The sequence below is a fragment of the Mesitornis unicolor genome, unplaced genomic scaffold (assembly GCF_000695765.1).
Source record: "Mesitornis unicolor isolate BGI_N332 unplaced genomic scaffold, ASM69576v1 scaffold2948, whole genome shotgun sequence".
Lineage (NCBI taxonomy): Eukaryota > Metazoa > Chordata > Aves > Mesitornithiformes > Mesitornithidae > Mesitornis > Mesitornis unicolor.
In genome coordinates this window covers 6,845-20,820 of record NW_010200967.1, presented here as the reverse complement: position 1 = coordinate 20,820, position 13,976 = coordinate 6,845, and the positions used below count along the sequence as shown (strand labels likewise).

At 37.1% G+C, this 13,976-nt stretch overlaps 1 protein-coding gene across 1 annotated transcript in view; it reads right to left on the bottom strand.

The window, feature by feature from the left end:
- Nucleotides 1–13,976, bottom strand: part of ADCYAP1R1 (adenylate cyclase activating polypeptide 1 (pituitary) receptor type I) — a gene marked incomplete at its 5' end in the record, with an annotated part of 34,219 nt that overhangs the window by 13,449 nt on the left and 6,794 nt on the right. The window contains 2 exons of the mRNA XM_010189897.1: nt 9,218–9,309; nt 10,182–10,251. Of these exons, the coding sequence (XP_010188199.1) occupies nt 9,218–9,309; nt 10,182–10,251 (162 nt within the window). The remainder of the gene's footprint in view (nt 1–9,217; nt 9,310–10,181; nt 10,252–13,976) is intronic.

Genomic DNA, 13,976 nt, shown 5'->3' with positions numbered 1-13,976 from the left:
GAGGAAACCACTGTCACCTCTCCAGAGGCTGAAGCTGGATTACTGTTTGCAGACTATACCTGTGGCTGAAAATGAATGTTTAACAAATATGAATTTGAACTGGATCTTTTTGTCTAATAATTCTGACCTGAGGCTTGAAGTTGAAACAGAATAGTCAAAGAGAACCAAAAATCATCTATACACTGTTCATTCTTGGCTTTGCTAACTTCTATATGGTGGGCATACAAGGATTGAGAAAGCCATCAGGGAATAATGAAGAGCAAAAAACAGTATTTCACTGTGCTCTAGAGAAGAAAGTTGGTAGCAGAGAGTAGAACTTCCACCAAAACCAGACTTTAAATGAACTGTACATGTCCTGATCCTTTTTATTAACTCTGGAGACCCTATTTTAACAACCTGGTTTATTCTCACTGCCTCCAGAGTATAGACTGTAGTGTCATGCATTATGGAATAATTCTGATGGAGGTGTGGTAACACAACTGTAGTGTAGAAGACGACAGCATGTTTAGTGATAAAAATGTACCACATCAAATGATATTCTTAAATGGTTTTGAATATAAGTTTACTGTTTGAAATGAAGAATATGCGTGTCCAAATCCAGACATAAAACACCTGAGAACATGATTAGCCCATTATCCTTAAAACAAATGAGCAAAACTCAGAATATTCATTGACACAGTCTGCCACAAGAAGTGAATTTTCAAGCACTATAGACAGGTCTTAGTCCTGCCAGCTGGCAGAGCTCAGCATTGTATAACTACACTGAGTTTATATAATTTTCAGCTCTCAAGTTCCAGTTACATTTTCCCTCACCCACCTTATATGTTATGATGTATTATGATCTGTTGAAAAGTCCTAGGCTTGCAGATATTTAGTTAGCTAAACAACTCTAGTGTTTTAATTGGAAATATCTAAGAGGAATTACAGTTTGGAAATCTCTCAATAATGATACAGGTGCACAACACATGAGGTACTAAGACTATGATGTGAACCATATGCACGACTTTGGATTGGTCCAATCTTGAAGCAGTGTACATTTGTATACTTCATGAGAAGTTCACCCTTCCAGATCAAAAATCCTTCTGCACTGCAATGACACCATCTTCCTTGTCCCTTATATACCTGAAGCTCTAAGGACTATGTACTTGCTTGGAGTACTTCCTAATAATTCTTCAGATGTAAAACTAAAACCACTGAATGTGAAGCATGCTACTTGCTGAAGTGAGACACAGGAAATCAATGGCAAGGAGAAACAGAGGGGAAATCAAACTCCGTTTGTTCTCATATGGTAGAGGCAAAAATGGTAGAGGCAAAAATGTGAATGGTAGCAAAAAGTAGATGGAAGACCATGGAAGCTGGTGTGCATCAAGCTTTGATGTAAATTGAAAGCACATTCAGGATCAGAGATGTCAGAATTATTCCCCATTGTCTGCAGTCTCACAACAACTGCTGCATGACCAGTTGCTTCAACTCCACCTTTATCTTTACACTAAGTAACAGATTCAAGCAAACTGATCTGGGGACAAATAAAATTCCAAATCTATCCCTTTCCACCTAACAATGCATTTAAAACAACAAATTTAGCTATGTGCAATGAGAGAGGGAAGGCTAAAACAGCCAGAATGGTCTAATTGGTTTGCTCCCAAGATAGCTCTCAATCTGAAAAATTATCTGTATCTCGAAAAGCCGTTATATTTCCAGTAAGTAAGCTACTCTTATAAAGGATACAACACTGCACCCAAATCCATCGATAATTTGCAAAGATGCATGGTCCTAGGCACTGGACTTTCTCTATCCTGCTGATCTCCATGACAACAGAAGTTTATCAATACAGGTCAAAAGCAGGCAATTCACTGCAATGAAGTGCAGCGACTTTAGAAACACATTTGAGGTTTGTACCCCATTTTTTTTAGGAAGTCTACCTTATTTTTGCTCATCAGTAAACTTGAATGTGTGGCAAAAGTTATAATATTACAGAGAATTTAGTAAATGCAGTCCGTTACAATTTAAAGTAAGAGGATTCATACTGTACGCATCGCCAAAGTATTTGTGGTCTTTTAAAAAGCAATGCTGGAACAATTTGAGATATATACATATATAAGATTTCAGACAGTACATGTGTAGGCATAGGCCTATATTTACACAGATACACAAGCACAGATGCAAACACTTATATATAAATCATGCTGGCTTGAGCTTTCAGATATTATAAGTGCTGTTCTATACCAGTTCTGGCAATCAAGCCACTATCATTTAGGTACTGGCTTTGAAAGCCATCCAGGTCTGAAATATCCAAATATATGCCACTAACATTTCAATAGGAATTCATAAGATGGTATTTAGTCTTTTTTTTTGTGCATAAGGCTCCTTGTAAACAGAACTTTTAAGGCTAGTCCAACCCTTGATAGAACTGTGGAGAGTGCATCAAGCTTTGCATTACCGTTTCTTCTTTAAAAATAGGAAGGAATGTTCTTACAGGAGAACCACGCGGATGAATATAGCATGGCTTTGTTCTCTTCCTCACTAACCTGCACACCTCCTTGACCTTTCTAGAGAAGAAGCATCTATCTATTAGTGGCTTCTATTTAAATGCAAACATGCTCTATTCCAGTTTGTGGCTTGCTCTTGTAATAGATGGGGAAAAATGTCTCTGCTTTGATAATTTAGGACACATTCTGTGGACAAAGAACTTCATTCTCTAAAGTTGCCACAGAACATGGAGTCAACTGGAAATTTTAAGACACTGTTAAAGGATATTTAAGCATGAAACTGAGGCAGTTTTCAAATAAGTCAATTAGTTCATTAGCCACATAAATCAGTGTTGTATCCTTTCTTCTGTCCTTATAACCATTGAAACCATATAACTGCCCATAAAAATACCTTACAGCAACGTGTACAAATAGTGTTTAAAGACAAAGTAATCCTATTTTTCATCACTACTTCAAAATAGAAAATAGCAGGAGTCAGCCTCCATTGCACAAACATCATTTGTTCAGGCCAAGGCACAATGGACTTGCACTCTAACCACCTTCTAAGGATTTCAGAATAACAGAAGCAGAACACTTTTTAACATTGCATTAATCACAGATGATCTTGTAATCACAATAAATAAATTTTGTGATCAAAGATTTCAAAATCAGATTGTATCAGGTCTTCAGTAAGGCGCTTGTAGAACATTGGAAATCAATGGAATTTCCTTTAAAAATATTGATTTGCTCTTCTGGACAATCCTCTAGCAAGTGGCCCAAGAAATAACAAAACCACTTCCAAGGTGGACATAGGTCTGACAAAGGTCTGATCCTTTCATCAGTGTAAGAATCTAAAAGATGCACACTGAATGAAAGGACAGCATTTAGATTAGGAAGCTAGAATTGACAACCAAAGATATATATTAATGATCCTTTACTTGACACAAGCACTTGGGGGCAGATTTTGAGTAGCCCCCTTTGTGCTGTATACCCTCAGTTTTTCAATGGGAATAACAGCTCACAGGAACATTTAAAACACACTAAATATTTTGTATTGTTTGGTTCTACAGTAGTTGAATGACAGTATCACACAGAATCAGAGAATGTTAGGAGCTGGAAGGGACCTCAAAAGATCACCCAGTCCAACCCCTGCCAGAGCAGGATCACCAGACCAGGTCACACAGGAACACGTCCAGGCGGGTTTTGAATGTCTCCAGAGAAGGAGACTCCACAACCTCTCTGAGCAGCCTGGGCCATGCTCTGGCACCCTCACAGTAAAGAAGTTTTTCCGGAGGTTCAGGTTGAACCTCCTGTGCTTCAGCTTGGGACCATTGCCCCTTGTCCTGTCATTGGACATCACAGAGCAGAGCCTGGCTCCTTCCTCCTGACACTCGCCCTTTACAAATTGATCCCCGTGAAAGAGGTCATCCCTCAGTTTCCTCTGCTCCAAGCTCAAGAGCCCCAGCTCCCTCAGCTGCTCCTCATAAGGGAGATGCTCCACTCCCTCTATCATCTCTGTGGCTCTGCTGGACTCTTTCAAGCAGTTCCTGTCCTTCTTGAACTGAGGGGCCCAGAACTGAACACAATATTCCACTGAGACTACAGCAAATCTATAGATAGATGATCAAAGCAGAATAGGGTTTCAATTACTTTATCTTAAAATAAACAAATCCCTGTGTAATTATATTCTTGCTAATTATGGTACATAGCCTACATGATCTTACATTCTTAATGAGTCCATTCATTTTTTTCCAATCCCTACCTGAAAAGATTTGTCACAAATTAATATGTTCTTACCCCCCAAGAAATGCAAAATGAAAACCAAAAAACCCTCAAACTGACACCCAAAATAATAATTTGTCTTGGGAAATGCAAATTAAAAGCATAGTAGTTGTGAATCAGAAAATTACCTCTAGAGCATTAAATAAATCTGTGAAGAATTAGTGTCAATCAAAGTAGCAAACACCTACTCTCCTAACATTTCTTAGAAATAAGAACTAGGTTCTTGCTGATCATGCACTGACATCAGATGATCATTGTCCATGTTTTCCATTGTATTTTCTTGTGATAGAAAAGGATTAGCCCAGGGACATGAGTTGATTTTATTGCTGGGTTTGTGAGCATTCCAGCACTCAACTGATAGTACCTGGGGTTAAGAAATTAAAGTGCCATACCAAAGACTATACTGTTCATCAAACCTCTGCCTTTTTCTAGTAAAGAAATGAGACTTTTGGCATGAAGACCCTGTCAATAAATATAAATGCTGGCAATCTGAGCACTTGCAGCAAGACAAAGCGGTAGCAGAATGAATCATTGACTGTCCAGTGACTTTGGAGGTGAGCTGCAGAGGAGTGTTGTTTATCAAAACATTTGCACTACAACATTGCTTCTCCTGCCCTAACCCTCTAGGTCGCACCATATGTAAAATCATACCTACCTATGATATATGCCATGTTTCTCCTTTCTTTCCAGCAAGATGCTGAGTGGAGGAATGACGTAGACCTGAATTAGCTAGATATATGTGGGGTTTATTTTCTTTTCATTGAGTTTTCAACATGTGATACAAAATTTATGAAGAATCTGTTAAAGCAAAAGCAGAAACAAGCTTTCCCCCTCCCAAATTATACTATTCATGATAAACTGGGGAAAAAAAAATAAAAGAAGCTTTTTCAGTTAATGTGTTTGATCCTCAAAAAGGAATGAATAAGCAAAGACTTGATGGAAATGGATGGGCCTTTTTAATCTTAAGGGCTATTCCAGCATGCATCTACATCATGCATAGTGGTTTATGGTAGTGATACTGTTAGATGATCTGACTATAATGGTGTTTTCAGCAATGCAAGAATGCTCATGAAAACAATAGCATGGATTTAAGCTTTGTGTAGGCATTTCTGTAGGAATATGGCTTTTTTTTGGGGGGGGTGAATGTACTGTCTACAAAAGCTTGACTAAAACAAGGATGCCTGAAAGTAGATTCTGACATACACACTAATTGCTGGATTTCTCATGGGAAAAACAGGGAATCCTCACTAGATCAGTTTGTTATCAGATTCCTAAAATTCCAGACAAGTGACTGATGGATGACAATCCATGCACATGATGTGGGCCTGATGTGATGCTCTGTGCGTTGAGCCAGCCATGGTAGGGTGGTGAATATGTGTTTTCAGTTCCCTGTGACTGCACATGGGATTTATGGACCTCTGGCATGGTGCTCCTTGGCTTTCAGCATATGGTGGAAGAGTGCCCCTAAATCTACTACAACTTCAAAATATTTACAAATCGTGCAATTGGAGACTGCTAAAAATCAGGCAGTGCTTTCTGTTCTGAAGCATGTTAGGTAAAATCTAACTGGATTAAATACACAGGTACAAAAGCAAGACATTTTCATTTGTAATGCAGTATTAAATATGTCATGTCCATGACCATGGCACATTATGATAATTTATGCAATTTATTCATCAGATGGGGCAAGAAACCTATCTGAACTACAGTTCAGTTGTCTTAATTACACCAAGAATACAACTGATATTGCTTTATGCTTCCCCAGCACCTGAGGATCTCAGAACTTCTCAGATAAAAATCTGTTGCATTTGTCTTACTGTGGTTTGATGTTTAGTTTGGTGGAATTATTCAGGGCATTGTACAAGAAACAAAGTTACGGGTTTTTCTGTGCCTTTGGCAGTTCACTCCTAACACTAAAATGTAAATAGAGATTATAATGACTAAAGGGAGGAAGTATGAAAGCTGCTTAAGGCTCTCAGAAAGCTCAAAAAAGTAATAAAATTTAAAAGAACATTAAAAAGGATGGCTTCTATTAATTAAGCCCCAAATAATTTCAGTCATAAGGAGGAGCTATTGTTCTCACAGAATCTGACAGGTATTGAGCCGTTCAGTCTGAAATGGGATCAGCAGCATGCAGGCAGCTTTGAGGGGGAACCAAATGTGTGAACAAAGAGCGATTAGGCATGGGACTGGTAATGAATGACTGTTGGCAAAATGGAAGTTTACAATCACTAAAGCATTTGACTGCTGCAGGAAATTACTTGGAATTCGCTACTTGTTTCCCAGTTCTTATCAGCCTAAAGGTAAAGGCCTGTAATGATCATCAGGTTATTTAGAGAGAAAGTCTGATTCTTTGTGGTAGTAAAGTACTCATTATTTGGCTGCAAATTATACAAATTATAGTTCTTTTTTTTTTTAAAGCAAGTCTTACAATCTCTAGTGGTTACACTATATTAATTAAGCATTAGTTCCCCAGTAGTGCACTCTTCTGTTGTGTTCCTGTCATAGTTTGCAGATAACATCAGTAGTAGGGATTTTTAATAATGAATGCACAGTGGTAACAATATATAACTAATCTTAGAATTTAAGCACATCCCCAAGGCTTTTAAAGTCAAATACAGGCTTAAGCGATTTACAGAACCATGACCAGAATGTCTATAAAATAAAACTGGCACTACTTTTTCCTAACAAAAATTATAATTAAAAGGACCTGAATGTAAACATGTACCACCCATATAGGAAAAAATAAAACACCGTCCTATCCAAAATCAGTAACAAATTTCTGTGGTCTTTTAATTTATATTTTGATGATGGAAGTCCTGGTTAAAGGCTTATTCCAAAGAGTGGAAGATCAATACCAGAGTAAATCTCAGTCACTTCTGCAGATATCATGGGATATTACCTTCAGAAACAGGCTTCCTCAAACACAACTGAGCTGTCTCATGTACTAGAGGTAAAGTATTTAAATATGTTGTGGAATAGAGATCTGGATGGAGATTTTGGTTTGATGGGATGACATTTAATAGTTTGAAACTGCAAAATAGGATGTGAAAAATGCTTAATATGGACCACAAACTAAATGCCACAGAGTTTTCAATATGGTGACATAACCATACTATGATCTATCTTTTTCCTTATAACAGCTCTCTTTTTTTACAGGATATGTGTGAACAGATATTGAGTATGTCTGGTGTATATCTGCATAGACTTATTAATTTCATTTTTTGAAATTATTTCTGTGTGACTTTTCTGTTGTCGAATCTGTTTGGATAAACAACACTCCACTTCATAACACATACATAAATGCAAGATAAATTTATACACACCCATTTGTAAAGTTGCAAAAAAATATGAAAAATAATGGCAGCGAACAAAACAGAAAATATGATGTCTTTCATTTGGTTTTGGTGGCTAACTATACACATAGGAAAAATATCAGTAAAACCCAGTCACCATATTGATCATAAATGACAATGATGTTTTATAATCTAGTTAAATCTCTGGTTTCCGTAGCATGCTTTGCTTCATATGTAAGAGGTGTGCAGCAGGCACCAAACATGCACTTAGCATGTCATCATCAGAACTAGCTCTGTACATCTTGGGTGCTAATTGCAGTCTAACATTCAGTGGACACCTTCCCAACAGCACATACATGGGAAGTCTTCATGCAAGCCCTAGGCAAACCATGCATGCATCTAATTTATTCCCTGTGCTTTCTCCTGAGTTTTAATTCTGAGAAAAATCCACCTGCAGAATGTATTTAAAGCATTGTAGTTGCTTGTGGAAACACTTTAGAGTAAACTTCAAGGGCACTACTTTCAGTAAGTGGATGTCTGACTACAGAGATGAAAAAGTGAAGCATAAAGTATCATTTCATGTAAAAGTATTAATGACAATAGGAAAGAAGAGAAGAAAAATAGGCAACTGGAGGAAATATATTCCCCCCAAAATTGTCTTTTAGATGGATGATATAATTATACTATGACTGTGGTCACTTAGGTTAAAACTGATCACTGGATTATTTTTTTTAAGTACTGCAAAATAAGGATGTCCTGCTTTACACTGACATCCTTTGGTTTTATTTAAGGTTTTCATGACTTGCCTTTTTTCACCAGGAATTCAGTGTTAAATCAAATAATCTTACCTATGTTTGTGAGTGCTAGAAACCACTAGAGCTCACAAAAAATTGCAAAGCAAAAGTGCGTGGTGTTTATGCTGAAAAGCCAAGAAAATACCAAATGTCTTGTCACATATCCTAGCTGTTTTTAGAACTTTTATATGGGATATGACTGCATGCACTCAAAATGGGAATGACGACCATCTAAAATGGCCAATCTCTGTCCTCTGATGAGATGAAAACTAACAAAAAGGATGTTGGCTTTAAAAAAATGTAAACCACAAAGAAAGACTTAAATCCTCTAAAGGAAAGTTTTAGGATTTGTTGTGCATCTTTAAGCAATTCTAACTGCATGGGGAAATTGTTTGACTTAAGTTGAATGCATTCAGGGTTACCAGAAACATGAACGTAAGTAACTTTTGGAGATCTTCCTAAATTAGAATTTAGTCCAAAGTTAATGCAATCTTTTTGCCAAAGCTCATTGCTTTCAAGGAAGTTTTGACCATGTCCCTGGAGTGTATGAAGCACAGCAGACTGTCCCATGAGTATAATAATATTTATGCCTGGTCAGTATATTAATTTCCAGATAACTGACTTTTAACGAAGTTTGAAGGTTTTTTCACAATCTTGTATTTATGCTTTTATTTTCTAGGTCTCTTAAAGAAACGTGAAAGCTGGCATTAAAATGCACTTTGGTGGCTTTTGGATTAAGAAAAAATAAATTCAAATAAATTGAATATATCCTGTGACTTTTTGAAAAACAAATTACTTCAGCCAAGGTGTCTTTTTATCTTTTTTTCCTATGTGTATATTAGATATCTAAATTGATTACTGCTTTATTTGTACTTACAAGTAAATGCTGGATTCATTGCCACCGATATCAGGTGACTGGAGTTTCTGCACAAGTATCACAATTATGCCAATAAAAAGCACAAAGTTTATCTAGGGAAAAAAGAAAGGACAAAATTATGACAATCTTAGATATTTTCCAAGTATAAGAGAGCAACTTAGGATGCTCAGAATTAGACACCTGCATGTGGTAAACCTAACTGTTTTTCATGTGCTACTAACCATATTATCTAGGAATTCAATTAAATTACCTAACTGGAGGAGCCTAACAGCATTTTAAAATTCCCATATTCTTCTAGAGCAGACGCTGGAGTCCAAACAGGTCTCTTTGGAATATTTCAGTCATTCTTACACAGGTATCTAGCATTATTCGAGTCAAATCCAAGACCTCCGTCAACCAAAGAGAGCTTAGATACCTTACTGAACAATTGAACATCTTGCACTATGTCCAAAATACTATTTATAAAGCTAATATCAGATAAATAAATGTGGCTGTGAAATTGATTCAATTCAACAGACACAATCCAGTTTCCTAGTTACTGGCATCTAGTATTGTTTTAGATGCCCTGGAATGCCCCACTTGGACTTCAGCTGTCACCCCAAATGGCACAGGATTCCCATACTTCCTGTGTTATATCTGACAGCCCCTGGCAAATGCTCTGTATGCTCTAGGGTCTTGGTATCTATGATCTTGGCGTTTAGTATTTATGTTTAAGTAGCTAGAGTAACTCCTTGTCTACTTAGTCTTTCTTTGGAGGCAGTGCGCCATCATTTAACTTGTAATAAACCTTCTTTACAATAATGGAATTACTTAGCATTGTGTATGGTAAATGGACATTCAGACAAGATGTCCAGTAGTCCAGCACAGCAGATGCAGCATCATTTGTAAAGCCATTTGAAACTATTTGCATTAGTTATTCACCCTGAGGAGTGTTGAGGAAGTGCCTTCTCCAAGTGCTACTTACCATGATAGAGCCAACCACGGGACCCTTGATCACCCACCACAAGGCAGTGTTGTCATTCATGTCCCAGCAGCTGCAGTTGTTAATGAAAGAATGGGAAAAGAAAAGAAAGATAAAGATATAACAAGGAAGTTAATAAAATTAAAGCAATTTTAAGAGTGCAGAGAGTGGGAGATTGGTCTTGTAGCTACATTATTTTATTTGGTTTCAAAGCTACTGGATCTTTAGTCTGTGACTTTTGTAGCTTTCTTTTACAGCCTTTGCCTAACTTATATGAAGTTAAAATCAGTATTTTTGTGGCAATTTCAATGGTACCTCTTAATAACATTGAGCTATTTCGGAAAATGCCTCTATGCATGTTTCTGTGGCTACAGACAGTACAACTGTAAAATTGTCCCTTTAACCTAACATCTTAGTGGAAAGGAAAAAAGACAAGTATAGCTCAAAAGGTAAGAGATGGTTATCCCAAAGTTTGATATCTCAGTTACTTTTCCAGGGTAAATAGATATGAATGTTTGATCCTGACCCTGACATAAGGATTCTTACACATATCTAGTATATGAGGATGTACTACAGACTGGTTGTATTCACATATACAAATGGTTTTCCAATTATTGGTTTGCAAGGTCTACGAAGGAACAATGATTCATCCAAGAAGGTTCAAGTTCTGCATAACAGTTGGGGTCAGCTCCTTTTTTAAGTGGCAGACATGACAAATAAAATGAAATTTCTACCTCAGAGCACTTAAAATCTTCTTCCAGATTCATCAAAAGATTCTGCTGAGGTTTATTCCATATAGATGCATTTAGACACCCATTTGTAGAGAAAGCCAGTTACAGGACCCTTATACATACAGGTTTTTAACTTTAATGTGTATTATTAAAGATAGACACATGATAATAACAATAATAAAAAAAATCTCATTTCCCCTGCCACTCCCCTAAACTACTTTAAGTCATTAAGAATTTGATTGTCAGTTAAAATGTTTTTTTATTTGTCTCCACTTTCTTCTCCTCATGCTTCTCTCTGGAAAACATAACATCGTGGAAAAAGTGTCTACTTTGTACATGCAGTTCTGAGAAGGAGGATTTCCCTCCCACTGAGACAACAGCCAGAAGTCCCAGCAGTGGTTGTCATGGTGCATTTGTCAGATGCCAAGAAACAATTTGAAAGAACATACAGGAATAAAACACTGTCTGTCTTGTGAGATCTTAATGCAACTTCCGTGTCATTTAAGTGAGAGTATCTGGAGGAAAAGTGAAAATCTCTAAACAAAACTATATACGTTTTATATAGTTTATATAGTTTTGTAAGTGTGAGGAGGCAAGAGCCAAAATTCCATCATCAAAGCCTATGTGAGAGATATCCCAAGCAGCTGAGTGAAGTCTAGTTTAGAAATTTCAGTTGAACTTATCTATGCAATATTTTACTGGATTCCCATAAAACCAACAATAAAGATGTGTCTGGTACAGCTGGTAAGAAGAGAGAAAATTTAGAGGTGAGATGTCAAATTTGCACATAATTACATATTTTTGCTTCTATCAACAAAGCTTAGAAACTCAAGATCCTCCCAGATATATAGGACTGATGATTGAGATTTTCAAATGCAAAGTAACATGTCTGATTTTCCTTACTTTGGATTCCCAATTTAAAATATTTGAAAAGAGACGTATGTTCAGGGGGACTCCTTCTCGCCCACAGTGTGGAAATCAGTGTCTCAGTTATCAACAATTAACGAAAGTACCTAAAATCATTGATTATGTTTTTCATTCTTTGCATGCATTTATAAATTGCTTCTCCTCTTCTGAAAATTGCCTACTATTTGCAGAGCTCAATGTCTTCAAGATGAACAGTAAATCTACCCTTCAAGTTTTTAGTGAGATGATCAATGCTGGAAGAATCTAGGCAAATTCTAATATTAATCTAATATTGATATCTAATATCTAATCTAGCTGTACAAATAAGCATTGATGTATAGCAATTTATCTATGTAGAAATGAAGAAATTAGAAGGGACAGAATCTCCCTGCTCTGGTTCCAGACATCTATATTGAAGACATCTACAAACCAGATATTTATCCCAGACTTTGGTTGGGACAAAGAGACACTTGGAGATTGTGTTTGGTGGTTCCAGACATCTATATTGAAGACATCTACAACCCAGATATTTATCCCAGACTTTGATTGGGACAAAGAGACTTGGAGATTGTGTTTGGTTTTTTTTTTATTTTTCACACTGATATTCTTTAAATGTGTACTGTGGGGCAATACATCATCCCCAACTAATGCCTATTCTTTTTAGACCTGTTCCTCTCCTTTTACAGGATGTGTCCCCAGCAAGCTCTACTTCCAGTGTCTACCTTGTAGGTGTCAACAATGAATCAGATCAAGCACACACAAAGGTTTTTTCCAAGGACCTTTTTTTGGTCCAGTCCTTGTGGCATCTATAGGATGGATGTGGTGGAAGAAACACCATCTTCTACTCAGATGAACATGACCGAAGGGAAAAAAAAGATGCACAACAGAACAGTCTGTAGTATCAGCCAACAAGCTGTACTACATAAATAGGCTACCTAATTCTTTTCAAATGCATTGCTACAATACAGGTCGGACACACAGGACTTTTTTTTTCAGGATGGATGAAGGGAAGGGAGCCAGTGAGCTGGGGAAGGGATGTGATTTCCATTTGAAAAGGCCAGAGTCTGATCTCTGTTACATCTCTGGTGTACATCTGGAATAACTCCATTTAATTCAGTAGCACAGCTCTGGATAAACAGACAGTTACATCTATCTCCACAAACCTGTCACTTACAGGAATGTGAATCAGGAGCTGAAGACGAGGGAGTTCTGCCAGTTTTATAAGGACTGAGCAGGATGAGACTTAGACTCCAAATCTGCATTTTAGCCCATGCCTTTGTGACTGTGGTTTCCCAGTTCAGTAATTTCTGTAACGCTTTCAAGCTCATGTTGGCTTCTCCCCCACCCCCAGAACAAAGCTTGCTGATTTTTAAAAAGTAACCACTGAGACGCTCAGTTAGAATCTGTATAAATGTGTTCCATGCTAAATAGCCTCTCTAAATAAAAGAAAGGTTTTGGGGTTTTTTTTGTTTGGTTTTTCTTTTCTTCTTTTTCCTCCTGTGAGACATTCCCCCTACCCACAAAATGCAAGGACTGTTTGAAGTCCTAAGAGAAATTAATGCATTTAGGACCAGTGTTGTAATCATAATAATGACACAACAGGGGGTTCTGGCTTGTTTTGCATGGAAATAAATGATTTAATTTGTCTTAATGTCAAAATAGAACATTGGGTCAAAGCTCTGGCATCCCCAGTGGAGGAAGGGTTTTATGTTCCTTCCAAAAAGAGCATGAAAGAACAAGGATGAAGAAAACTTGACACAACAGTGAGCCTTGTACAAATTTTGGATCCAGGTATCTGTAGTATAGGGTGAAATTAAAATATAAATTTTAATCTCTCAGCAATGAGACTTGGACACATGATGACACTTCTCACTCAGAACAAGATTTTTAAAGAACCACTGCTGGTTTTTCCAGATTTTATTCAGTCTCCCTCATTCCCAGCACTTTTTTAAACATTTCACCTGTTTCAAACATAGCTGTCATGAAAAAACGTTACTAAGTGTGTATTTTCAGAGTTTATAGACATGTCCATTCTTACCAGCTATGTCTGCTGCTCTATCAGACCAGTCAATCTACGGACTACTGAGATATGCAGGACCATCTTTGGGAGCAAACTTTCCTTCTCATCCTTTAGAAAAGGATACAGGTTATTTGCAGGATT